General features: G+C 40.6%; 5 protein-coding genes and 1 long non-coding RNA gene across 7 annotated transcripts in view; 4 read left to right on the forward strand and 2 right to left on the reverse strand.

The window, feature by feature from the left end:
* Positions 1–348: 348 nt before the first annotated feature.
* On the reverse strand, positions 349–5,451 carry LOC143906195 (nuclear exosome regulator NRDE2). Its single transcript, XM_077422079.1, has 10 exons — positions 5,252–5,451; positions 4,476–5,110; positions 4,004–4,367; positions 3,766–3,912; positions 3,213–3,481; positions 2,737–3,065; positions 2,120–2,660; positions 1,873–2,022; positions 1,584–1,759; positions 349–1,498 (listed from the first exon to the last, which is right to left on the reverse strand). Exons 1-10 carry the CDS (start codon positions 5,310–5,312, stop codon positions 1,246–1,248), a joined length of 2,925 nt encoding a protein of 974 aa, XP_077278205.1. The 5' UTR covers positions 5,313–5,451; the 3' UTR covers positions 349–1,245.
* Positions 5,452–5,958: 507 nt separating this feature from the next.
* Mocs1 (Molybdenum cofactor synthesis 1) lies at positions 5,959–8,357 on the forward strand. The gene is made up of 6 exons (XM_077422102.1): positions 5,959–6,434; positions 6,535–6,652; positions 6,919–7,086; positions 7,181–7,407; positions 7,506–7,965; positions 8,219–8,357. The coding sequence occupies exons 1-6, from the start codon at positions 6,354–6,356 to the stop codon at positions 8,272–8,274; spliced, it is 1,110 nt and encodes a 369-aa protein (XP_077278228.1). The 5' UTR covers positions 5,959–6,353; the 3' UTR covers positions 8,275–8,357.
* Positions 6,598–22,866, reverse strand: part of LOC143906213 (uncharacterized) — a 237,481-nt gene continuing 221,212 nt past the window's right edge. The window contains exon 5 of the long non-coding RNA XR_013259462.1: positions 6,598–6,728. This is a non-coding gene — a long non-coding RNA (uncharacterized LOC143906213). The remainder of the gene's footprint in view (positions 6,729–22,866) is intronic.
* On the forward strand, positions 8,432–9,983 carry LOC143906209 (cyclic pyranopterin monophosphate synthase-like). The gene has a single exon (XM_077422111.1). It carries the CDS (start codon positions 8,444–8,446, stop codon positions 9,011–9,013), a length of 570 nt encoding a protein of 189 aa, XP_077278237.1. The 5' UTR covers positions 8,432–8,443; the 3' UTR covers positions 9,014–9,983.
* Positions 8,744–15,803, forward strand: LOC143906207 (leucine-rich repeats and immunoglobulin-like domains protein 2). Of its 2 annotated transcripts, none has more exons than XM_077422106.1 (6): positions 8,744–8,878; positions 12,331–12,488; positions 13,191–13,401; positions 13,812–13,962; positions 14,454–14,602; positions 15,372–15,803. In XM_077422106.1, the coding sequence occupies exons 1-6, from the start codon at positions 8,836–8,838 to the stop codon at positions 15,470–15,472; spliced, it is 813 nt and encodes a 270-aa protein (XP_077278232.1). In that variant the 5' UTR covers positions 8,744–8,835; the 3' UTR covers positions 15,473–15,803. The 2 variants fall into 2 exon arrangements, with proteins under 2 accessions (XP_077278232.1, XP_077278230.1); XM_077422104.1 differs by lacking the exon at positions 8,744–8,878 and adding an exon at positions 10,398–10,988.
* On the forward strand, positions 19,970–22,160 carry LOC143906101 (dynein light chain Tctex-type protein 2B). Its single transcript, XM_077421904.1, has 4 exons — positions 19,970–20,077; positions 20,531–20,623; positions 21,078–21,274; positions 21,697–22,160. Exons 1-4 carry the CDS (start codon positions 19,970–19,972, stop codon positions 21,860–21,862), a joined length of 564 nt encoding a protein of 187 aa, XP_077278030.1. The 3' UTR covers positions 21,863–22,160.

Here is a 22,866-nt window from a genome sequence, read left to right on the forward strand (position 1 = left end):
TCATTTCTAATTGTGTGGTACAATTATCCCTTTTGGATTTTACGTCATTCATCTGACTCTTATCTCTGCATGCTTTTAAGATGAGATTCAGCAACGAATCGTTCGAATCGATAAAAATACGCATATGGGCCTTAGATTTTATTGGAATGCGTGTCTAGTAATTTTCAATCATTTATTTTTAAATTAAAGTTTTATTAGTTATATTATAAAGTTTATATATTTAGAAGTTTAATCTGTTTAATATAAATTTCATAATCGCGATTGAATTAAAACGCTGTCGAAAATTTTTTCAAATTTAGATTTGTTTCCAATCGGATATTTATTTTAATTTTACTGGATATATTTTAATTGCTATGAATAAACGCGTGTAAAGTATAAATGCAAAATTAATTCATATCTAATGAAATTATTATTGTTATTGCAATTAACATGTTAATTGTTAATTTCGTATTTAATTGATTTAATTATTGTGATGGCCTCTTCGCGACGCGTTCGTGTTTCGCGCATCGTACAAAAGCGTAAAATCTTACGCTTATTGCCGGCGATGATTAGCCGGCAGCAGAAAGAGCATTTCTAGGATCAAGGTAGGTTGGTGGTACACCAATCAATTTGTAAAAAATAACATGTAATAGTAAGACTAAGATTTTTTTGTATACGTGCAATTGCACTTAATCAGAGATGGAAAGATGCCGTCTCGAATTAAATCTCAATTAAATCCAAATTAATTCCCCGCGTAAATTAAATTCCCCATAAAACTCCTATAAAAACGGTTCCGATTTAAAACCAAATTCTCGCGTACTTTTCTAATTTCGGGTAATCGCGATCGTAACTATATAGGTATACCAGATAAAGACACGGGTAGGTAGGAATATTATTCATGTAGGTAGGTAAGAACGGGTAAAAACTAGATACAAATCGAGTAGGTAAGGATATGGATAGGTATAGGAATGCGGGAGGGGTGATTCGATGACGAAAAGAAATTAATATACTTTATAATTTTAAGGAATTTAAATTTATTTCTATAATGTCTATTTCTACCAATGCGGATTTTATCTCGAACTTTAATCTCGTTACAAAATAAATAAATGGCTTATTTACATTTACTTGCTATTCTCAAGTATTTTTAATCTGCATGTAACAAATTATATTTAGATATACTTCTATAATCTATTACAATAGAAAATAAAACGTAAATTAAGAAACATATCGTACAGTTTTATATCTTCTTCTATAAATGTCAGAAAATTACCCACGAAGAATATCTAATTCCTCGGGTGTGACGTGCATTCTTAATTCTTTCTCGCGTATCACATCTTGAATTTGAGTGAGAAGTTGAGGCGCTACTTCAGCTGCGTCTATGTAAATGCTTCTTGCCCATGGACACTGTGTGACGCTCTCATGATAAATCTCTTCTCCTTTTTTCTCGCATAAATTATGTTCGCGCAAAAGGAGCATATACAGTCTCCATAGCAATGGACAACATTGGGTCAATGGTATCCTGAAAATAATTTTATATAATATAACATATAAATATGATAGGATTTAAGTATTTGGCATCTTAAACAAATTTAATTATTCTATACCTGGAAAGTGTTAGATGAAACGATAATAGCTTATTCAGTGCGGCATTCACTGCGTCAGAATTATCAAGTTTCATTAGAAGACCAATACGTCTACGAACTGCCAAGCACATCGCAATAGCACGCCACAGTTCAATTTCAGTGCTTCTACTATTGAATCTCCAGGTCGGCAATTCACTCTGAAATCACAATCATTTTATAATTATATTATCAATTTAGAAACATCCTATATATATAGCAGTTGTTTTAATTTAATTATATAGCATTGGTGCAATTAATTAGTGCTTTTTACCTCTATGCCAGCAAATACAGATAAAGCATAAAAGTTATTCGGATATCTTTTTAAAGTTTTGCTTAGAGTTCCTTTTAACACAGTCTGCATACTCTGAGTCCGTTCATGATGCAATTGCAGGATTGCAATTTGACTTTCGTACAACATTTCCTGTAACAATTTTAAAATTGTTTGCACATAATTCTTTTAATTTACATTTACCTGTTAGTAACAATTTATAGATGTTCATAGAATATTAAATTGGTACCTGCAAGTAAGGATAATCTTTGGAATGATCAATACAACTCTTCAATATGTTGACAACAGTTTGAATATCGTCATTTTTAATATACAGGAAATATGCATAGCATACAATCGCGTCGCATTCTAAGTTCGACAGAAAAAAAGTATCTTTTTCCTTCTCATTAGGAGGGACTTGCAGAAAATCTTGGACACACGAATGTAAATACTCTTCAATCAGTGATTCTTGATTTTCGTTTTTGTTAGATACCATTTGACCAAAGACTTTTAGTATCCATTGTCTGTGCGACTCGTTATATGTTCTAATATCAAGCAAGGTTTCGATGAACGTTCTATATACGTTAAAAAGCGCTGCCCTTTCACACATATCAGTAATCGCGGATGGACATGTCCCTTGAGATTGAATGGCAGTCTCAAGAATGTTCATGCAGTTGCTGAATCTGCCCATCTCCAATTCTATTAGAGCATATTCCTTATAGAAATACAAGTTATTTCTATTTTCATTCTTTTTCAAAAATTCCTTCAATGTTGCCCTTAATTTCTTTCCTCTGTAATGAAAAAACTTGATTAATCTCGCATGTAAAATAAAAACTATTAAATCTTAGTAGTAAACTTGGATCTTACTTGTTATCGTGCTTTAAAGGTTCGTCTTTGCTGAGAGAAGCCAATAGTCTTTCTAATCGCAACCACCAGACATATATACTTGTCCGTTGCAGCGAAGACAGACTTTCCGCGATTGTATGAAATATTTTGCGTACAAAATCTAAGTATGGTTCCTGCGCCGGGTGGAACTTGAGATATTGAGGACCTGACGTTAAACGTCCTTCGAGAACATCCTTCAATAATTCCTTCCTTTGGTCATGACCAGCCATTTCGCCTACCATAGGGTACATGAATGGAAGCAGCACTTCTAAAGATTCTATTCCCCAATAAAAGTTTTCCAATGATAATTCCTATAAAAATATAAAATATTCTTTTTCGTGATTTCTATTTGCACAATTTTATAATCTCAATGTCTTATAATTTCTTGTAATTCTATACTTTGCAAGTAATTATAAAGCGATACATTTATAGTTTTTGAATGAGATAATTTCACTTACTTTCATGTAGCAGTCTCGACAAGGCAGAAGTGGTACTTTTAGGCACAAAAGAGAATAAATGGCCATTTGAAAGTTTGAATTACGAGAAAGAATTGGGTGTACAAAATCCGCTACGTCTTCTGGCAAAATAAATCTTCTAGAATCTCCAACCAATTCCAATTCGTCTCTACTAACGCTAATCCAATGACAATTTTCTCTCAGTGACTCTGTCCTTTGCCATAGTTGATTTAGTGGTAATCGCGACATTAATATCATTTCTTCCATTCCAACTAGAAATATTATTATTATTATTATTATTATTATTATCAATAATAGTATATTCAGTAGTATAATAAGACCCCTATTAAGCTTTTAGGAAAATTAATTAGATATTATATACGTAATATGTAGGTATAGCATTTTTCATTACAATTACCTCCTGAATAATTACCATTAATTTCTTATGTAATAATTTGGCATAAGTAAATAACTCGAAACATTTGTTTCATCTGCAATTTGAATAATCCGTGCTTAATAGAAGCCTTTTACTGTAACTTACAATTTATGTACTTACTTAATTTTTTTTCATCTATAGATCCTCGAAAGGATAAACTAGTTCTGTTCAAATTCAGGTTCAAATTCAGATTTAAACGTATTGTTTCCCACATTTGTTCCCATAATCCTGTATGCCTCAGGAAAGTTAAACATTGATACAGCATATCTAGATAAAACATAATACATAACAAAAATTAATTAAAAGATATGAAAAAAATAAATAATAAAATAAAAGTATCAGTGAAACGCCTACTTACACAGCAACTGTGTATCGCAGACAGAAGGATTTGTTCTGGCGCGCTGTCTCAGAACGCAGAAGCACTTTGAATACAAATCCAACACTCTTGGTACAGTACACATCGCCACCGAACCTTGAGTGACCATGATAAAATGCTGCCATAATATAATATTTCCTGAATCTTTATTAACTAATGCTTCCAATTGATTCGATAATTCATCAGATGGTGTTAATTCTGTCATAAAACGTAGCTTTAATTTTAATAATTCCTTAGAATCTGTATTTTTCTCAAGTGCTTTTTCAACAATCGATAACTTTTTCAATACTGTAGATTGATGCACATTTTTAGCTAATTGGTGTCTTTGATAACAGGCCAGAGTATCCTGTAACATTTATACTGAACTATTATTAATTTAACTTGATATAACATACATTTAAAAATGACAATGTTATTAATAATCAAAATGTACAAGAAATATTCTATTAAATACCTGAAAGTTGACGTATTGCAGCCAAAGTTCAATATTATGCGAGTTTTCTGTTAGTTGTTCATTATATTCTCGAGTTTTGGATTTTTGTTCCTCTTCCAAGTTCTTGCACCAAGAAGATACACTTGCTTCGTCGTCTTGTCTCATCGAAGTCAATTTCTCATTTGTCTTCTTGATAACTGTATCCTTCTTCTTCGCTGTTTCTACAGAATCAATATTTTTGACGTAATATCTGTGAAATGGATCTTTCTTTGCTTGTTTGCGCTTAACGTAACCGAGAGATTTTTCACTAACATCGTAATATGGCCTCGCTCTGGGGCAAAACGTATTTATGTTATTGTTCCCCATATCTCTACGCCTATCTTCAAAGTATATATTCTTGACATCCAGCTCATACTCTGGCTTATATCGTTTACTGTCACGTGTACGTCTTTTCTTTTCCACTTTTTGCTCTTTGTCAGCTTTCTGTCTTGCATGTACCTTTGTATCCCGAGGGATTGTTTCGGGTATTACTTGTTTTTCCGCATTAAGCGAAGATTCATGTAAAGACTCATCCGACGAGTACGGATCAGGAGGCTCCCTTTTAGGGACTTGCGTTTGGAAGCTTGAATTTGATAACCACTTGGAGGAAATGTTATCTGAAATTAAATCATGCAACACGAATCACGAATATCAGATATATTAATCTCGAAGCAGAAACCAACAAATTACTACAATATTTGTCTCCGACTTAATTCGACTTCACAATGTAAACATTGGTCGAATTCTGAAATAATTACCTATATCGCCGCAATTTGCTGATTCAGTTTTATCGTTCGAATAAGCAGGAAAGAGAGACATTCTTATTCTTTTACTTCTCTTCTTTCTTTTTTTGCGGCGTGAAGTATCAAGTTTTTCTTCTATATTTTCTTCTTTCTAATCTAACCTCTTTCTTATATAAAGGCAGAGAGCAGAGAGAACCCTGAGACCCTGAGACCCAATGTCGTCGACATCTATTTTCGAAATTGGTACTACGTAGCCATGTTCATTTTCCGATACTGCCGATAAAACATCATTTTGGTGCGCGTCCGTGCTACATCTGCAAATTGTGCGGTTTCATCTGATAATGCACAATTTAATTTTATTTAATCTACTGGTACTATAGTATCGAGGAAAAGGCATAAGCAACATTTTTAAAGGCCGTCCTGCTTGTACCGAATGTCATTGCGATTAAATGCATTTTGGACTTTGCATTTTCTTAATTATAAATTAAATATTAGTTCTTATAGGTTTCGACCTACAGAGGCCCTCCACCACCCCCGCCGATTCCGATCGACGGTCCTCTTTTATTTACAATACGTTTTTTTTATCATATATATGACGGATTTTTCGAACAGCTGTTCCGCAATCACGTGACAGATCGTAGATGCGAGATGCGAGCATCACGAGCATCATGATGTAAGCATGACGCGAGCGTCATGGATGCGAGATAATCGCAGATGGTCGCAACTCGCAACGCGTATGCGTGCCTGGTGACTGACAGGTGATAGACGATAGAGCGTGATTGAAACAAATTTGGAAAAAGGGGAGCGAAGAATGACCGAGAATCTCGAGTTGTTTGGAGCGCGCGATTCGACTGCGTTCGACGTGTCCAGACGTAGCGTTCGCTCAGATAAAATCGAATGACAGTGCGCCTAGATAAGGATACAAAAGCATCTTCACAGACAGCCGATAATTTAATTAGCCGATTATGTAACTGTCTCTTTCATTGCGAGGACACATAACAATGTGTAAGAAAGGAAGTGCAAACTCGTAACGTCGACCAGTGGTTAACGTAACGTTTCCATTTTTTTCTCTCCCCGTTTCTTTCTGCATTGTCCCCACAGTCTGCTGATCGCACAAATGTTTCGGAGGTGCAATCTCGTCAGGCAACTTCGTGGTGCGTCGACGGAGGCTGCTGCAGTCGCGGAGGCGCCGTCTCGGGTAAGCGTCGTCGCATCTGTCGACGTGGTACCTATATTTGATGTTTCGTGCATCAGGCGTTGTCGAGGCGATTTAACGAACCTGTCTCCGTTTATTACAGTTGCAGCGGTTCAGAGCCAAGTTACGGAACGATGAGCAGCAGGGGATACTCACGGACACGTTTGGACGTAAGCACACGTATCTCAGGATTTCCCTTACGGAGCGTTGCAACCTTCGCTGTGAGTCTTCCTCAAACTCGTACAAAGCGTTGCACTAGAGTTCTCTTGCTTGAATTTGACCATTCGATAGAAATATCTGAAATTGAAACGCAGAATAAACATATCGAAGAAATACATTTGTTTTGAAATGAATAACAAGCGTTTATAATTATGAAAATATTTATCTTTAATTCAATTGCGTTTACACAATGGTGAACGTTGGTCAAAGTTTATGTACTAGACAGGCCTATTGCGACACGAAATGTCATGTTTTTTTATCGTTGCAGGTACATATTGCATGCCTGCCGAGGGCGTCAAATTGACCAAGAAAGAAGGTATTCTAAAAACGGAGGAGATAATACAAATAGCCGATCTTTTTGTCAAAGAAGGTGTGCGCAAAATACGTTTGACCGGCGGCGAGCCCACAGTTCGCAAGGACATCATTGACATCGTCGGTAAAGTCTATTTCTCAATAGTAAACTGTGATTAATTAACTTAACATTGCAAAGTTGTTTCAGTTTTCAAAATCTGTTCGTGTATGCGTTTTAGGACAACTGAAGCAATTGAAAGATCTGGAGCAGGTTGCGATCACAACTAATGGGTTGACTTTGACACGTCAATTGCCAGCTCTTCAACGAGCGGGATTGGATGCGCTCAACATATCGTTAGACACTTTCAAAGAGGAGCGTTTTGAGTTGTTTACTCGCAGGAAGGGCTGGGCAAGAGTTGTGGCTTCCATAGATCTTGCTGTTCAGCTTGGTTATAACCCCGTGAAGGTAAATTTAGTAAAAATTACGTAAATTGTAAATATAAATTGTGCACAGCGATATACAGCGATGCCTTATGCAATTTTTTTTTTCATTTGACTGATTAGGTCAACTGCGTGATAATGCGAGGACGCAACGACGATGAAATAATTGATTTTATCAATTTCACGAGAGACCGGCCTATCGATGTACGTTTCATAGAGTATATGCCGTTTCAAGGAAACGAATGGAAGGAAAATAAGATGGTTCCCTTCGACGAGATGAAGACAATAATCCGAAAGAAATATCCTGATTTCCGAGCTCTGCCAAATCAGCCCAACGACACGTCCAAGGCCTATCACGTGCCAGGATTCGTGGGGCAGGTCGGGTTCATTACATCCATGAGTCAACATTTCTGCGATTCGTGTAATCGCTTAAGAATAACGGCGGACGGGAATTTGAAGGTATGCCTGTTTGAAGGAAAAGGCGAAGTCTCGCTTCGAGACGCCTTACGAAATGGAGCTACGGAAGATGCGCTTAAGGATTTGATAAGAGGAGCGGTATCGCGAAAAAAGAAGCAACACGCAGGTATGCTATATATACCGTATATATCGATTAAGGTGGAAAGAATGCGCGATATCTCATGATAAGACGTTTGACTTTTTTTTTTATTAAAAAACCTTAGTAAAAATATTTTTAATAATTTGAAGATTTTATTCTTGTTTTTTGTTTTCTTCTCTTTTTCGAGATTTTTTTTCCGTTATCTCCGTTTATTTTACGACTGTAGCAGTATCGACAAACCGATCAAGCTATATTCTCTGCTATCACACGTGTGTTTCAGGGATGTTCAATCTTACTCAGATGGAAAATAGGCCAATGATTCTGATTGGAGGTTAATTGACAATTAACCAACTGTATTAAATTATGTTCGGCTTTGTCGAAACGCGCAACAGACATTATTAGAAATTTTCAAATTCTTATGTCAATATAGCATCAATACTTTTTATAACTAATTTTAAAACGTATTTACGTTGCAGCGAATCGTAAGAAGAAACTTTCTTGCAAAATGAGTAACATCATGTCGATGCGGTACAAATATTTCCCATATATTCCAACGTATTTTAAAAGTAATTCAAGTATTAGAATGTATTCATCATTATCGCACATAGATGAAACTGGTAAAGCAAGTATGGTGGATGTTGGGTGGAAAAACGACAGTAAACGTGTTGCAACAGCAAAGGGATTCGTGAAGATAGGTCCTATTATCAGTAATCTGATCGCGGAAAACAATGTAAAGAAGGGTGATGTGTTATCGGTGGCCCAATTGGCCGGTATTATGGCAGCGAAACGTACCTCTGACCTCATACCGCTGTGTCATCCGCTCTCTTTGTCTTATGTAAACGTACGTTTAAGATTGAACGAGGAATCGCACGAAGTCGAAATCACATCGGAGGTCAGATGTGCCGGCAAGACCGGCGTCGAAATGGAAGCTTTAACCGCTGTAAGTATAGCGGCTCTCACGATCTATGATATGTGCAAGTACGCGGCCAAACCTGGCACAATGCAAATTTACGGTGTAGAATTGGTGTCGAAAACGGGCGGTACGAAGGGTGATTTTGTGATAGATAAAGCGTAGACGATATCTTTACCCTGTCGATTACACGAATCATCTCAAATATGTTTGAAGAAAAGAAGTTTGTGAGCTTGTTGATGTGTTTAGATTATTTAGAATGTCTATTATACGTACAAGATTTTATACATATTTTACATGGTAAGAGGGGGGCAATTATATTTATAATTTACTATATAAAATATCAGTGATAAAAACATTACTAAATCCCGCATAATAATTATCAATTTTAATTCGAAATGGCTGTATGTCCAGTCTCGTCTACATATTTTTGTACTTATATACATATATACGCGTAATTAGTGTAAAGATAAGCTATTATTGGATTACGCATAACAATGAAAACCATGACCATTCCAATGCTTCAACGGGACATTCAATAATCTCTTCCTAATTTTGTTATAAGTTAAAGAGACCTTCGTAAATAACGCAAGGTCTTAAATGTAAGTGGAAAAATCTTAGAAAAACGATTAATATAATGATAATTAGATCAGAAGTTATGAATTAGGTCATTAAGGGTGTGTTAATGTTCGTGTACTAATCTGCTAGGCAGAGATACACGTGAATAGAAAATGCGTGTAAGTTTAAACGAATATGTATGCATTTGTTTAAACGGAAAGGAAAAAATTTTACTACGATTATGTAAGAAATATTGGTAAAACGTGTAAAGAATTCGTACGCTTTGTCGTGAAATTTCTCTCAGAAGGGAAATTAGAAGCAGAGTGCAATAACAGGAAATAACACAACGATGCTTACATTGTTGTACCTTCCTACTTGCGCCTTTTAATAAGCATTTAATATTATCGCGAGGGCGAAAGCACCCGTTGAAGAAAATAAAAAGAGGGTGGTAATACGTAAACAGATCTTGCCGAGAGTTACCCTATATTACGGGTCACAAATAATTCTGTCATATTGTATTTTTTAAGAATATTGTTGTTGAAAGATTTTATCGCAATATATTGTTTAATATACATGAGACAGGAGCTTTCTTGTGTATATGCGTCCGTTCCTTTATTTTCTTATTTACGCGCAGGAAGAGATTGCCTTAGAAAAATAACGAATACGCCGTAAATCGCTTTATCCGCGAGCGCTCCGCGAGCGCTCCGCGAGCGGGTAGAAGAGATAAGTCGGGTGGGAGCTCCCGCATGCTACGGGGTGAGAGATCGGTGTGTATGTATGTACGTCGATCGTTCCGGTAAATCGCGATAACGTACGGCCGCGTTGTCGCGGGAGTCGCGACGCGGTCGCCAGGATAAATACGTCTCGCCGGTTAAGGGAGATCGCATCCGATGCCGAGAGGACCTTTCGGCGCAATCGCACGTGCCCCCGATGGAACGGGCACGGCGCCACCGTGCCAGGATTTCCGAGCTTTTTCCCATCCTCCGCGAGAAGCGAAATTCAGTGCTCGGCCCGCAACCGTGTCGCACCGCCCCCGACCGCTTCGACGGTCCGTGCGATCGCGGTTGACTCGCGTGGAGAGATCGAAAGAACGAGCGTGTCGCGTTAGCGATCGTTATCGAATTAAGTAAAACCTTCGAAGTTCGTTGAACGATCTTGTCCGATGTAATTTTTAACAATTATAATTTTCAATAATTAATAATTGTGGTAAAAAGCGCGAAAAACCGGCTGATTATGCTCGGAACGATTTTTTGGTACCGCGAGAACAGCGGGAACGATCTCGGTTCGCGGTAACGTGAAAAACGAGGGACACACTGGCAGCAGTGACGACGGGGCATTATGCCAACGATCGGCGTGATCCCGCGGGTGTTTGACGAAGGGCCGCGAATAGAGAGCGATCGGTGCTTGGATCGGACGGTGGTGGGCAGGTCGCTTAATTAGATCGGGCGCGGAGCGGCGCGTCAATTAGATCGAGAGATGTGCGCGAAGTGAACGATGGCCCCATTTCACGGCATGGCCCTGCTGCTCCTGGGAATCGGATACCTGTTACACGCGGAACCACTTCACAGCGAACGCGGCATCGGTAAATGTCCCGTGCATCCTCTCCGCCCTCGTCCCCACCTCCGGAGAACCCTTTTCCGGTCCCGGAAAACTCTTTCGTATCCGCGGCTGTGCGCCGCGCCACGTAATTTCAGTTGGATCGCCCGAAGTAATTTCGGCCGCGCGAAGCCCCGGCAGTCCCGGCACACGAGAGAGTGGCGTAAATCATTTTTATTATCGAATTCATCTCGCTGTCGGGCGAGGAGGATAAAATTGAAAGCGCGAGTTCGAAATGCGCCGTTTGTAGCGCATCAAAGGACGAAATATTTCGGTGTGTCGTTCGTAAAAATCGGAGATCAGACTTGATCTAAATTCAATAAAAATTCGATTCCTCAAAGTTAAATATTTCATACGCCGACTTTTTGAATTAAGTATGACAAAAGAAACTTTTTTTAGATTCATTTTTTAAATCAATTCTATACCCGGAAAAAAGTTTTGACGAGTTGGAATTCGCTAATTGTTCAATTTTGTGTAATTTTCCATGTTAATTAATATTCTGCAGTACTTATGCAGAAAATAGAGGGTTAATTAATCATAATTAGCGTTAACCGAGAATCATACTTTCGAGAATTATAACATCCAGTATACTTTTATTCTCAACAGTAATACACATGTCTTTTTTGGAGCTGGAAGAGAAATTAATTAACAAAGTGATTTACGTTCTTTAGCGGAAAAAGTATAGTACCTGGAAAATAGAGAATAATTAACAACTTTCTTATAAGTTGATATCTAAAGTCATGAAAGAGCAAAGAGTATGGCATTTATTTAAGCGTATTTTTGTTATTCCTGTCCTCTCTGACATAAATTTAACGCTTTGTTACCAGAATAGCGTAATATGTTGTGAAATTATTAAACACTTATTAAACGAAATTATTCCTGACAGTCTTATTATCATACATACCAACCTAAAATCGTAATTAAAAATATGTTCATAATATACTATTTTTCGTTAGATAAAGATATCCAAATTTTGAAATACATTGTAAAAAAGGCAAACCAAATTGAAGACGTGCGTAAAGTCTGATCTTAATTTAATTATTTAATATAATGTCACACATATATATATATACAATATATACAATAATCATCTTAACCGTACTTTTTTTTTAAATGATTATCATATATACGGGTCCAAGTGTGTGTAAAATAAACAGTTCGTGCATAAATATTCCGTATTGAAAACACTCAGGTATTTTTAATCGGCGACTTCGGGGTTATTTTTTAAACCGCGGTCTGTAATTCTTTCCGACGAAAGAACGGAAAGAACGTCACCGAGGGGAATAATAGAATGTCTATTGTCAACACGTAGTTTATGTTTATTTCAGCGCTCTTTCATCTCAACGACGACACGGGCAAAGGGGAGAAGTCGCAGCGTGGTCCAAGGAAAACCTATTTTTTCAAAGACACGCCGCAAAAATTAACGGTGGCTATAGGGCAGGCCGCCGTCCTGTTGTGTCGTGTTAAAAACCTAGGAAACAGAACTGTGAGTCTCACTGAACATCCCCCTATACCCGAGTCCCGCTTGATCTCATCGATCTCAAAAGTAGTTCGCGTGTCTGCGATAACTTAATGTGCTCGCGCAACCCTTTCGCTGCTGGCAACTCAAGCGTATAGCGTGTTCATTAGTGTTCATTTAGATTCGATAGAGTTTAAAAAATGGGGGTTCTTTGCACGACGATATCATCATAATTCGTCGTAATTTTTTTGCGGATAAAAAGGTGGAGAGGTCTGAAAAAAAAGTGAAAGCATCAGCGTTTTCGTATTCATGCGAACCACTGCCAAAAAGTCAAAATCGATATTCTTATCGCTCCGGGCGGCTCCTTTAAAAATGAATCCCCGTTACGACAACTATGCAGCCATAAAAGGAGGAACGTCCGCTTCCTCCGGACCTCGATTTTCCCGAGTCTAGAATCCTCCATTTTTCTAGCGTTTCAAAATGTTTGAAATGGAATGCAAATTTTCCCCTTCGGACTTGTCAATTACGTTTTGTATCTCTAAATTCTCTCCGGTCTCGACAAGATCGAAAACTTCATTATAATGCGAGGTGAGGAACGAGCGCGCGCGGATGGGTTGAATCAGCAATAGCAGCAGTAGCAGCAGAGCAGCAGCAGCGAAGGGGTTGGGGGGCAAACTGCAATTACCTATGCCTTATTCGTGGCATCTCGCGCGTGTATGTGTGACCCAGGTGTCTTGGATCCGAAAAAGGGACCTACACATTCTGACGTCCATGTCGGTGACTTACACGGGCGACGCGAGATTTACGGTAGTCGGCAATCCGGAGACCGACGACTGGAATCTGCGAATAGATTACGTGCAACCGCGGGACGCCGGCATTTACGAGTGTCAGGTTAATACAGAACCGAAGATATATAGAGCCGTGGCACTGAAGGTTTTGGGTGAGTTTCCCTGCGACTTGCGAGGGGCGAGGCGTGTGTGCGCGCGCGCGCGCCTCCGCGAGCTCCATAAATCGCGCTTAAAGATCTCCCCGGGCGTCTTTCGCGGCCGGCAGGAACCAATTGTTTTAACTTAACTCCTCCCCTTCTTCTCCCTTTCTGACCGTCCTACGGCGATCACGTTTCGTCTCTCGCGTCACAATGACGACGACGACGACGACGACGACAATGATGATTTGCTGAGCATTTCGAAATGAAGTAGAATCCATTTTCCCCAAGGTAGAATCCGACGCGGATAGCAATAGAATCTTGCGCATCGTTTCTCGAGTGTAATAAAGCCAATCGCGAACGACGCGCTCTGCTTCGATATTTCACTCTTCTCCTCCTTTCGTCGTTATTGCTGTTTCTATCAGATATACAGGCGAGGATCACGGGTTCCCAGGAGTTGTACATCAGGAAGGGCAGCACAATCAGTCTGACCTGTATTATAGAGCTGCAGGATCTGCCTCCGAGCAACGTGACCTGGTACCACGCTGGTGTGGTGATCGATTTCGACGGTCCAAGGTACGCAAGCGGTCGGCGAGATTATATACCTCTGTGAGATACACAATTAGCTGATGGAAATCGGCGCTCGAACGGCACTAATATCGCGGTGGAACGAACAATCGAGTCTAATCGGTGTAATCTCCCGCCGGCTTCGAAATCGCTTTCGCGCGTACGCGCAAAGCTGCTGCCGCGACGTCGAAAAATTATCGGTTTTCAACAGTGCGCGCGGATGATTCTATTTTTGCTCTTCAAGAATCGCTGTCGCACCGATGTGGATATCACGATTGAATTTTAACGCGGTCGAGCGGGAAATTGGATTGACGTTGGATTGGCGAAACGGGATGACGCGATTTCACGTTGGTCGCTGAGATAAACGCAAAGCAAACCACGCGCGCGCACACAACAAACAAAACACACACACACACACATATGCACGCAATGTGGATTTTGGCGGAAACTTTCGCAAGTCAGTTCTCGAGAGTAACGCTCTTACGTGTTACGTTCAACAGGGGTGGCGTATCGCTGGAAACGGAGAAGGGTAAGCGTGGTACCACCAGCAAGCTCCTAATAACGCGTGCTCAACTTAACGATAGCGGTAATTATACATGCGCTTCGAGCAAAGTCACCCCGGCGAGCGTCATGGTGCACGTGCTAAACGGTGAGCAAAATACCGGTGGCAATATCGGCAGCGAAGGGGAGGTTGCGACGGGGGGGATTGCAACGAGGGGATTGCGATGGCTCATTCTCCGCTTCGCGATCGAGCAAGCGGAGGGAGAAGCCGAGAAGCGTAATGTACTACATTGCGAAATTACTCCCCGAGCGCGCTTCGCTGATAAGGATATACATTTGTTTTAATTTGCACTCGCAATCTGCTCCTAGATTTCCCGTGCTTTCTCTCTCTCTCTCTCTCTCTCTCTCTCTCTCTCTCTCTCTTTCTATCCATTATGTTAATATGTTTGTTATTGGTATAAATATAAATAATGCAGTCCACACATATCATCTTTGCAACAAATGTTTAATGTTGCGATGAGGCAAGGCACAATTTTCAATAATGTGATATTAAATAATAATAGATTCTCTCGCTCGTTGTGGCAATAAATAGTACATATAATTAACTAACAAATTATCCAACGATAATTTCGATATTTGGTAACGAGAGACATGACCGACCCATCTGCAAACAATTTTTCTCGTCTGTCTTCCTCGGGACAACGCCAACGGTCGACGATCCTTAAATCCTCGAGGATTCCTTCGCGCGCAACACTCGTTTTCTCCTACTACTGCTAATACTTTGCGACGGGCCGTTAATAAATTTAATGTTCGTTAGCGAGCACCCGAGAAGGATTGGTGAGATCGGGACGCGTAAAGATCCGGGGAAGCGACACAAAAGCGACACCTTAGTCGTCCGATGTAATTCTATTTTCCAGGAGAGCATCCCGCTGCGATGCAACACGGCGGCACCGGTGATGTAAATAGGAGACTCGTCCTGCTCGTCCTGATTTTCCTCGTCGATACGATGTTCCGGTGAGCGACACGCCGCCAATCTCTTGCGAATTCCTCCCGAATTCGCTCCCTGAGGCGTCCGCACGGATGCCCGCTCCGATGGAGAGGGATCGATGACACCGCGTGTCCGGCGTATGATTTTGCAGTACTGCCCAATTGTTTTTCTTTTTCTCTCTTATGGACGTTTTCGCACGATCGACGTTAGGTAACGCTAATTCAGAATTATTTGTTTGACGGATTTTAATCGGCTCAGACTCCTTGGACTCTATAATGATCGCTCAAATACCCCTGCCTCTACAGATGTCAGTACGGATGTAACGTGTATGTAATGTAATAAATCTTTTGGAGTTACACAATTTGTCTGGTTATATAAATCAACATCACCATCCCCTGCTGACGATCATTTGTTACCGAGAGTTCTTCTATAATGTCAAGGTAAGATGTGCCAAGTAAGTCAAGAGGGAGAAAATATTAATCTCTTATAATCTCTTAAATTCAATAATAAATTAGAAACTTGATCCCGAAATGCCTTTTACTTAACGCACTTTCAGCCAAGCTCGTCGATTATTCCTTCGTCATCGTAGTGTAATAAAATTGAAAGAGACAATTACATAATTCACGTAATCATATATGTTTAGAAACGCCGCGACGAGGTACAATTGTATACCGGGCTTAAAGTGTAAACCGTGGCGGAGTATCTCGCAAGACCTAACGACCCAATATAAAACCGTGCCAACAGGCATCCTTAGCGTTAAGTGCAGGAATCGGAAAAGCATAATCCGTAAAAGCACGCGCGTGACGCGCATTCGCGGCGCCGTTCGCCGCCCGCGCCGGGTCAAAGGGTTAACGCGTTGTCCTTCTTACTCGACGGCGTAACGGAGAATCCCTGGAATCGCCGCTACCCTGCCCCGGCGATAATGGAACGCCGGGCTCTTTCCGGGAACCGTGGTCCGGGCACCGGGAAAGCTCTCCTGGTGCGAACCTCCCCACGGGACCTGATGATGCCGGATCCTGTCCGGTCTCATTTTATGCAAATCGCGCGCGGGAAGCATCAGTTAGACGTCCCGCCGCGAAGCATAGTCGCCGTCCGGGTCCGATGCAAATTCATGGCGGACATAACGTCGATCTCTACCACTCGCTCTATCGCCGTCCGTGGTCCCTTACGACCCTTACTCCCCGCACGCTCGCGATATTTTTCTGGCGAAAAGAGCTCGGCAAGAATCATAAGCTCTACAGAACGTAAATTATCATCCAGACTTGTTAACATATGCTTCCTGCACCAAATTAAAAAATAAAGGAAAATTAATTGAAAAAGCACCGCTATGATAGCGGATATTAAATGACGAGGCGTTATCTGCGGCGGTGATGCAAATGGGAACGGAAAAGTTTGCCGTCGATTAATGCCGAATTGGGAATATTCGTAATACTTTAATGTGCATGTGTGTGGTTTGGTCTTTTACTGTATTTTATAAACTATATCAAATATAGTATAAAAATTTATTTCGTATAACACGTATAACAAAATGGCTATATACAATCTGGAAAAAATAAATACGTTTTAGGAAGATATGAAAAACATTCTAAGTAAAATGTTCGGATTGGTGAGAGGCTTCTCTCGCGAGTTTGGCAAACTTCGTTTGCAAATTTTCGTCTCTTGCTACGACAGGCAGGGAACGTCGACGCGAGAGCGAGTTCTATCTCGGCGAGAGAGTTACGTGAGATCGCGCGAGTTAGGTCGGATGATTGAATTTTTGAACGCGCTCGAGCTATCGCCCGCGCGAGTATCACCCTAATGAACGAGTTTACGCCGTAATCGCGTGAAGCTTTTGAGCGCAAAGCAATTTTCATGGATATTCCCGCGGAAAATCCCGGCACGTCGGTGGTTCCGCAAAAGCCGCGTAAACCCATCGCCGCGAGCCTCGCGTTATTCTTTTGGTGTTGCGATAAGTACCGTTCTGTCGCGTATCGCATTTTGCATCACGTGCTGCTGCTTAAATTACGCGGCACGCGGTTTAGATCTTTGAACATCGAGAGCAAGCATGACGCAATAAACGCGCGTATCGAAAAGGTAAATAACTACTTTCCGCGAAGGAGGGATAAAGAAACTCCTTCGGTAGTCCGCGTCGAAATTTAATCAATAACAATGTTGTTTGGCGCTGCAATGGTCGCGCTCGCGATTCGGCTTCCCCAGTAGGTACGTGAACCGTATAAAGCGTATGCGAGACGAGTTGAATTATTCGAGGAATGCACTATACACGCAAATGCAGCTTTTATTGAGGAGTTTCGCCTGTGGTCGATGCGCCTTATAAGCGAGAGGACGTATCGTATGTGGCGTGTCCGCGGGGCCGTATACAATATAAAAGAATGAAGATCGAGTGGGATGGGGCGCAAGACACGTTTATAAAGAAACGGAAAAGAAAATTCATGGCGTGTTCTTTTCGCGTCCGATTCACAGAATCAAGGCTCCGCGCACATAATAGCAGTCTCCCGAGCGGTTTGCCAAAACTGGCACGATCGATCGTTTCAAAGATCGTTTCTGTGCGAGAGAGATTAGCATTGTGAGCGCGCGAGAAGCTTGGCTACAAAAATACTTAACGCCTCGAACTGAACAGCTGCGAGGAGGAGGATTACGTCGGATTCAATCTTCTCGCCGAGAAAATATCGATTTCAAATCGGCTGACGAGTAGGTACCTACCTGGCAAGTGTCTGATTGAAAACGCCGTGAAAACGTGAGCTCCCAAATCGCGTTAGACAATTTGCTTCAGAAACATTGATTCGTTTCGTGAGCCGAATCAACGATCGATCATCCAACATTCCGGAGCAGGGAAGTAAACGTCACATCTCTCTCCGCAACGCGCACTGATTCTTATCGGATTTCCGGGGGACAGCAGCATTATCCGCGGATGTCAAATACGCGGGGGGGGGGGGGCGAAAGAGAAAAGTTTCAGGGTTGAGCAGTCTAAGAATTTCGCTAAGAAACTATACCGGGCGGCTGCTGCCGCATTAGATGCTTGTACGGCACGGGAGCGGAATTTTATCGAGTTAGCCAACGAGTTTCTGCGACACGTTCGTGAAAGTTAGCCGCGTAACTGCTGATCGTCCAGGAAATTCTGTCGATTGTTTATCCAATCCTCTTCTGCTTTTACCGAGTTCAGTTAAAAAAAGAAAGGAACAAAAAAAAAATATAAAAAGCAAAATTCCCAACTTTCTCACTCGTTGAACGGAAGCGGAACGGCTCATTTGCCTTTATTGCGCCTCTGTATGCACAAACGGCATGGGTAGCCGAGAAAAAGGTTGAGAGAAAATTAAAGTTAACTAAAATTATTATACCGCGCTAAAAAGGAACATTGTGAAGCAGTAATGTCGACATCGTCGCACAACACTATACAGGCTTGGTAATAGCTTCGATTGATGATAATCGAAGGTATTACCTGACGGTAATAATGATAAATAATGATAAAATGACGGTAATAATGATGTCATTGTAATGCAAATCACAATCACGATGGCATTAATGATTTTATTAGCGATCAGCGTTTCCCGACAACAAAATTCTCGACGAGATACTTTTTATCACGCGCGCAACGTATTAAAGTATTGTAATCACTGTTTAATCAAACCGTTAGTTGCGTTACATCGATCGAGGTGAAGGTGAAGGTGGGAAGAGACGGTTATTCTGGCGTTTACCTTGTATGTTCTTAATATTTGTTAAAGTAAGTATCTGAATATTGCAGCGATTACTAAATAAATCCCCGGCGAGGTGTTTTCAGCATAGTTGCGCCGAGAGCGTAGGTAAATTTCCTTTAGTTTGTCAAAGGAAGTACTTAACGTTCTACCGTTCAAAGCTGAGCAAAGCTCGAGGGCGTAACTCCTATCCTTATATCGATCGCGGTGTTTGCAACAAGCGTCGGATAAACGCGGTTCGTTTGTGGTGCCGGATCATCTGCAATTGACAAACCGTGTCGATGCTCAACCATGCTGAACCCGCTCGATATCGATATCGATCTCGATCTTAACGGTTCGCGGTCCTGTTGAGCCGGACACTCCGAGACAGCCGGGGAATGAGACTTGCAAGAGCGCATGTTACACCAGAAAACGATGCTGCCCGGCGCAGAACTCAGCACTATACTCGTTGTCGTTATGCAAAGTAACGTAATATAATAAATATAAAGTTAAAATAAGTAAAAAAATCTCAACAATAAAAAAACCTGACAAAATATTAATTTTTATTATTATAAATTAATTATTATAAATAGTCCAATTTGAACTCGCCGTAGACTACGCCCGGACGTTTCTGTGGCAGGATTTATCGCGGCGTAGCGCACGTAATTATTTGCCGAAATTGCTCGCGAACTACGGACGGAGATTGCAATAATTTCCTCCTTTCAACATCGTAAGTAGCTGAAATTCTTTTGATGAGCGTCCTTTGTTCCGCGCCCCCGTTCGAGGCGGTCCCTCCTCTCGTCCTCTCGTCCTCTCGAGGACAATTCGTTTACGTCACTTGTCACTGGGGCTACTTAAAATGAGTAAACACCAGAGTAAACAAGACGCTTCGGTGCCGGTATCAAAGAGTAAATTATGGCAGACTGTAGTCCAAAGATTGAGCGTCAGATTGCCGACTGATACAGAGGTAAATCATGATCAAATATATGCAAAGATAACAAAAAAAAAAAGAACATGACGGTTAGTAAGCAGGTTAGTAATTTTATGTCACGTATATTTGGTCAAGACAATATATCTGTTGCAGAAATAAATAAAGAGTACAATTCACTTCTCGCGATTTAAATTTAATCGACAGCCAAAAGTGTCGGTCTCGAAAATAATATTCATGCCGCGCGGTGCATCCATCTTATTTTCGTTCCCTGTTTCTTAATGCAATATGTATTCCTTATCGATTTCATATTTTACGATGCGCAAAAGTGGATGCTATAAATATTCAAATCAATCAGAGGAACTAAGAAATTTATGCGAGGAAACCGCTTTTATACACTTCCTTTTTCTTTTTGCCGAGCGTTTATATTGAGCGTTACAGAGTATCGCTATGGGATCTAAAACGGTACGTGTTTCTTATTTCCGGACACAGAGCCAGACCAAGAGAAAAACGCTGTCGAAGCTTTCCATGATTGGTTTCAATGGGGCCGGCATACTCTTTCACAGGCGCGGGGATCGACTTAAGGTACGTTCTCCATCCAGTGCGGCGGAATAAATTGGATGGACGCAAATAAATTGAGTGAGCGCGGAAAATGAACAAGTTTTAATACAGGTGAATCTCGATGCGCCTGGAAGAATCGTCTCGCTCGTTCTTGAAATAAGATCTCTCTAAAAAAAAAAGAAAAAAAATTAGATAATAATTTCGCGCAATAATTTTCGGGGAGACGCGTGGCTCCCGCGATTCCGGTTAACGGTGCCGAAATTTTAGAAGAACTTTGACATTTTATCCATATATGCATCTTCGATATTATGCATTTTACGACTCTTCAACGCCACCGGCGTCTTCTTATAATCTGGCGCGGTCGTTTCCACGGTCGTTTCATTTATTATCGTCGTTGAATCTTTCCGCTGATTTATTGCCGCGTTAAGTTCCACCTCCGTGGACAATATTGGTACGGCGCTTCTTGTCGTTTGGACAGATCCCGAGATACCAGAACACCTTTCGTCTGGAACCGTTTAAAGCTTTTCACGCAGCGACGGTCGACAAGATCGTTCGTGACGTAATGGAGATCAAATTATCGGCGATTACATCATATCAGCCGGATCAGACATCAAAATTGTGTTTGGAAATTGCCAGTGACGTGCTAAAGGCTGTCGGCAAGAAGGATTACGACAGGTATTGAAATTATGGAAATTCATTTCAGATTGAATTCCACTTCTCCTCACTTATTCCCGTCTCACTTTCCTCGCCATCTCGCTGTAATCTTTTGTAAAAATTACAAGTATCTCTATCCTTCATTCTCTACGTCCTAGAAGGTGACACGGGTCGCTGTTGTATCCATGTGTATATATCTAGATAATTATCCTAATTTATTCCTTTTATACGTGTTGGCCAAGACACGATTATTTTTAATTAAAAAATGGTGAACGATACATGTACAACATAAATAAGTACCGACATTTACGGTCATCGAGTGGGAGCTTAACAACGATTAAGTAAAACTTATAAAACATGTCCAAAGGTTTAAACATTATTAGGCAGGTCCCGATAATCGACACATTATTCGCTTATTTTGTGAGACGACTGTTTGCGACTAGGTACAAGATAGTGGCGCAGGTGTACATAATCCAGCGCTTCCAACAAAGTATGCACGCGGCCTTCCAGTGTCTCTGGGACGTGGAACGCGATAATTACTCGTATCACGCGTTCGAAAACAATCACATATACGCATGGTGCTGCGTATTCGGTGTGTATTACGATTAAACGCGGCGACGATTCTGAACTAATATCCTGCATTAAGCCCGTGCAGTCTCATTAGTTTGTAATATCGAAATACACATTGTAACGCTTATACATATTTATCGAGTCATCGTGAAACCGCGGCATTAGTAATTTCAATGATACTGGCTTCAAATACAATAATATATATCGTGAATAATAATAATGTTGTAACGGCTGCGAATACAATGGCGTGAGAACGCACGATGTAAATCGCGCGTAAAATGTACGAATGTGTCAACTTATAAAATATATCTATGCATATAATGTGTGATGTGAAATTAAAAAAATAAAGAAGAAATATTAAATAAAGCGAAACATAGGTAATGGTCAATAGCAATAAATTAATAAAATCTAATTCTGGCTAGTTTCCATACGTAACTAATTATTTCGGTTAGGAAGGTAAGGCTTTAAACTATCGTTTTTGCAGGATCGTCAAAGAAACCAGCTGAATTTATTTCCGTAAAGCGTCTCGTTCCGTATAAAAAAAAAAAGAAATAATTGCTTCATTCCGTCTTACGATTCGGGAATACAAAAAGTATGCTTGAATTCCTAATTTAATCCGTTGATAATGACGATAATAATTATCGTTAATGTGCATGGCATTTGAGCAAACTAATCGCTTGTAGTAAAATGCACCGGGCAACGCTAATACTGGAACAATTACTTAACCGCGAACGCATGGCTGATGCAGCGCATACAAAGCCATTGTTTTACTCGCGACAAAACGAGAAGCTTCTTGCACGGTTTCCCTGATAATTACGTTTCTTCAAGTACGAGCGATGACCCGGGATCGCGTCAGGCCAGAGTGTTTAAAAAGTCCGGTAATTGTTTCTTCCCTCGGCAGAATGAACAAAGGACACGACTTAAAAAGGTTTCCCGGTATAACTCGCTTCTTGCATAAAGTCCGTCGTATATATAAGGTGTTCCAGATTATCGGTAACTTTCTTCCTTCGATTAGCTCGACTTTTAATCTTACTAAAGTTTCA

This window comes from Temnothorax americanus, unplaced genomic scaffold (assembly GCF_048541705.1).
Source record: "Temnothorax americanus isolate GAGA-0224 unplaced genomic scaffold, ASM4854170v1 Scaffold7, whole genome shotgun sequence".
In the NCBI taxonomy this organism is placed as follows: Eukaryota; Metazoa; Arthropoda; class Insecta; order Hymenoptera; family Formicidae; genus Temnothorax; species Temnothorax americanus.

Bases quoted from the DNA above. Each gene is read 5' to 3' on its own strand.
- LOC143906195 (XM_077422079.1), bottom strand. From the start codon at position 5,312: ATGTCTCTCTTTCCTGCTTATTCGAACGATAAAACTGAATCAGCAAAT. The intron at 5,111-5,251 runs GTAATTATTTCA...ATTTAATTTCAG, and splicing joins AGCAAATTGCGGCGATATAG to ATAACATTTCCTCCAAGTGG. The intron at 3,913-4,003 runs GTAAGTAGGCGT...TGTTTTATCTAG, and splicing joins CTGCGATACACAGTTGCTGT to ATATGCTGTATCAATGTTTA.
- Mocs1 (XM_077422102.1), top strand. From the start codon at position 6,354: ATGTTTCGGAGGTGCAATCTCGTCAGGCAACTTCGTGGTGCGTCGACG. The intron at 6,435-6,534 runs GTAAGCGTCGTC...CGTTTATTACAG, and splicing joins TCGCGGAGGCGCCGTCTCGG to TTGCAGCGGTTCAGAGCCAA. The intron at 7,966-8,218 runs GTATGCTATATA...CGTGTGTTTCAG, and splicing joins AAAAAAGAAGCAACACGCAG to GGATGTTCAATCTTACTCAG.
- LOC143906209 (XM_077422111.1), top strand. From the start codon at position 8,444: ATGAGTAACATCATGTCGATGCGGTACAAATATTTCCCATATATTCCA.
- LOC143906207 (XM_077422104.1), top strand. From the start codon at position 10,901: ATGGCCCCATTTCACGGCATGGCCCTGCTGCTCCTGGGAATCGGATAC. The intron at 10,989-12,330 runs GTAAATGTCCCG...TGTTTATTTCAG, and splicing joins TCACAGCGAACGCGGCATCG to CGCTCTTTCATCTCAACGAC. The intron at 14,603-15,371 runs GTGAGCAAAATA...TCTATTTTCCAG, and splicing joins CATGGTGCACGTGCTAAACG to GAGAGCATCCCGCTGCGATG.
- LOC143906101 (XM_077421904.1), top strand. From the start codon at position 19,970: ATGAGTAAACACCAGAGTAAACAAGACGCTTCGGTGCCGGTATCAAAG. The intron at 20,078-20,530 runs GTAAATCATGAT...TTCCGGACACAG, and splicing joins GATTGCCGACTGATACAGAG to AGCCAGACCAAGAGAAAAAC. The intron at 20,624-21,077 runs GTACGTTCTCCA...TCGTTTGGACAG, and splicing joins GGCGCGGGGATCGACTTAAG to ATCCCGAGATACCAGAACAC.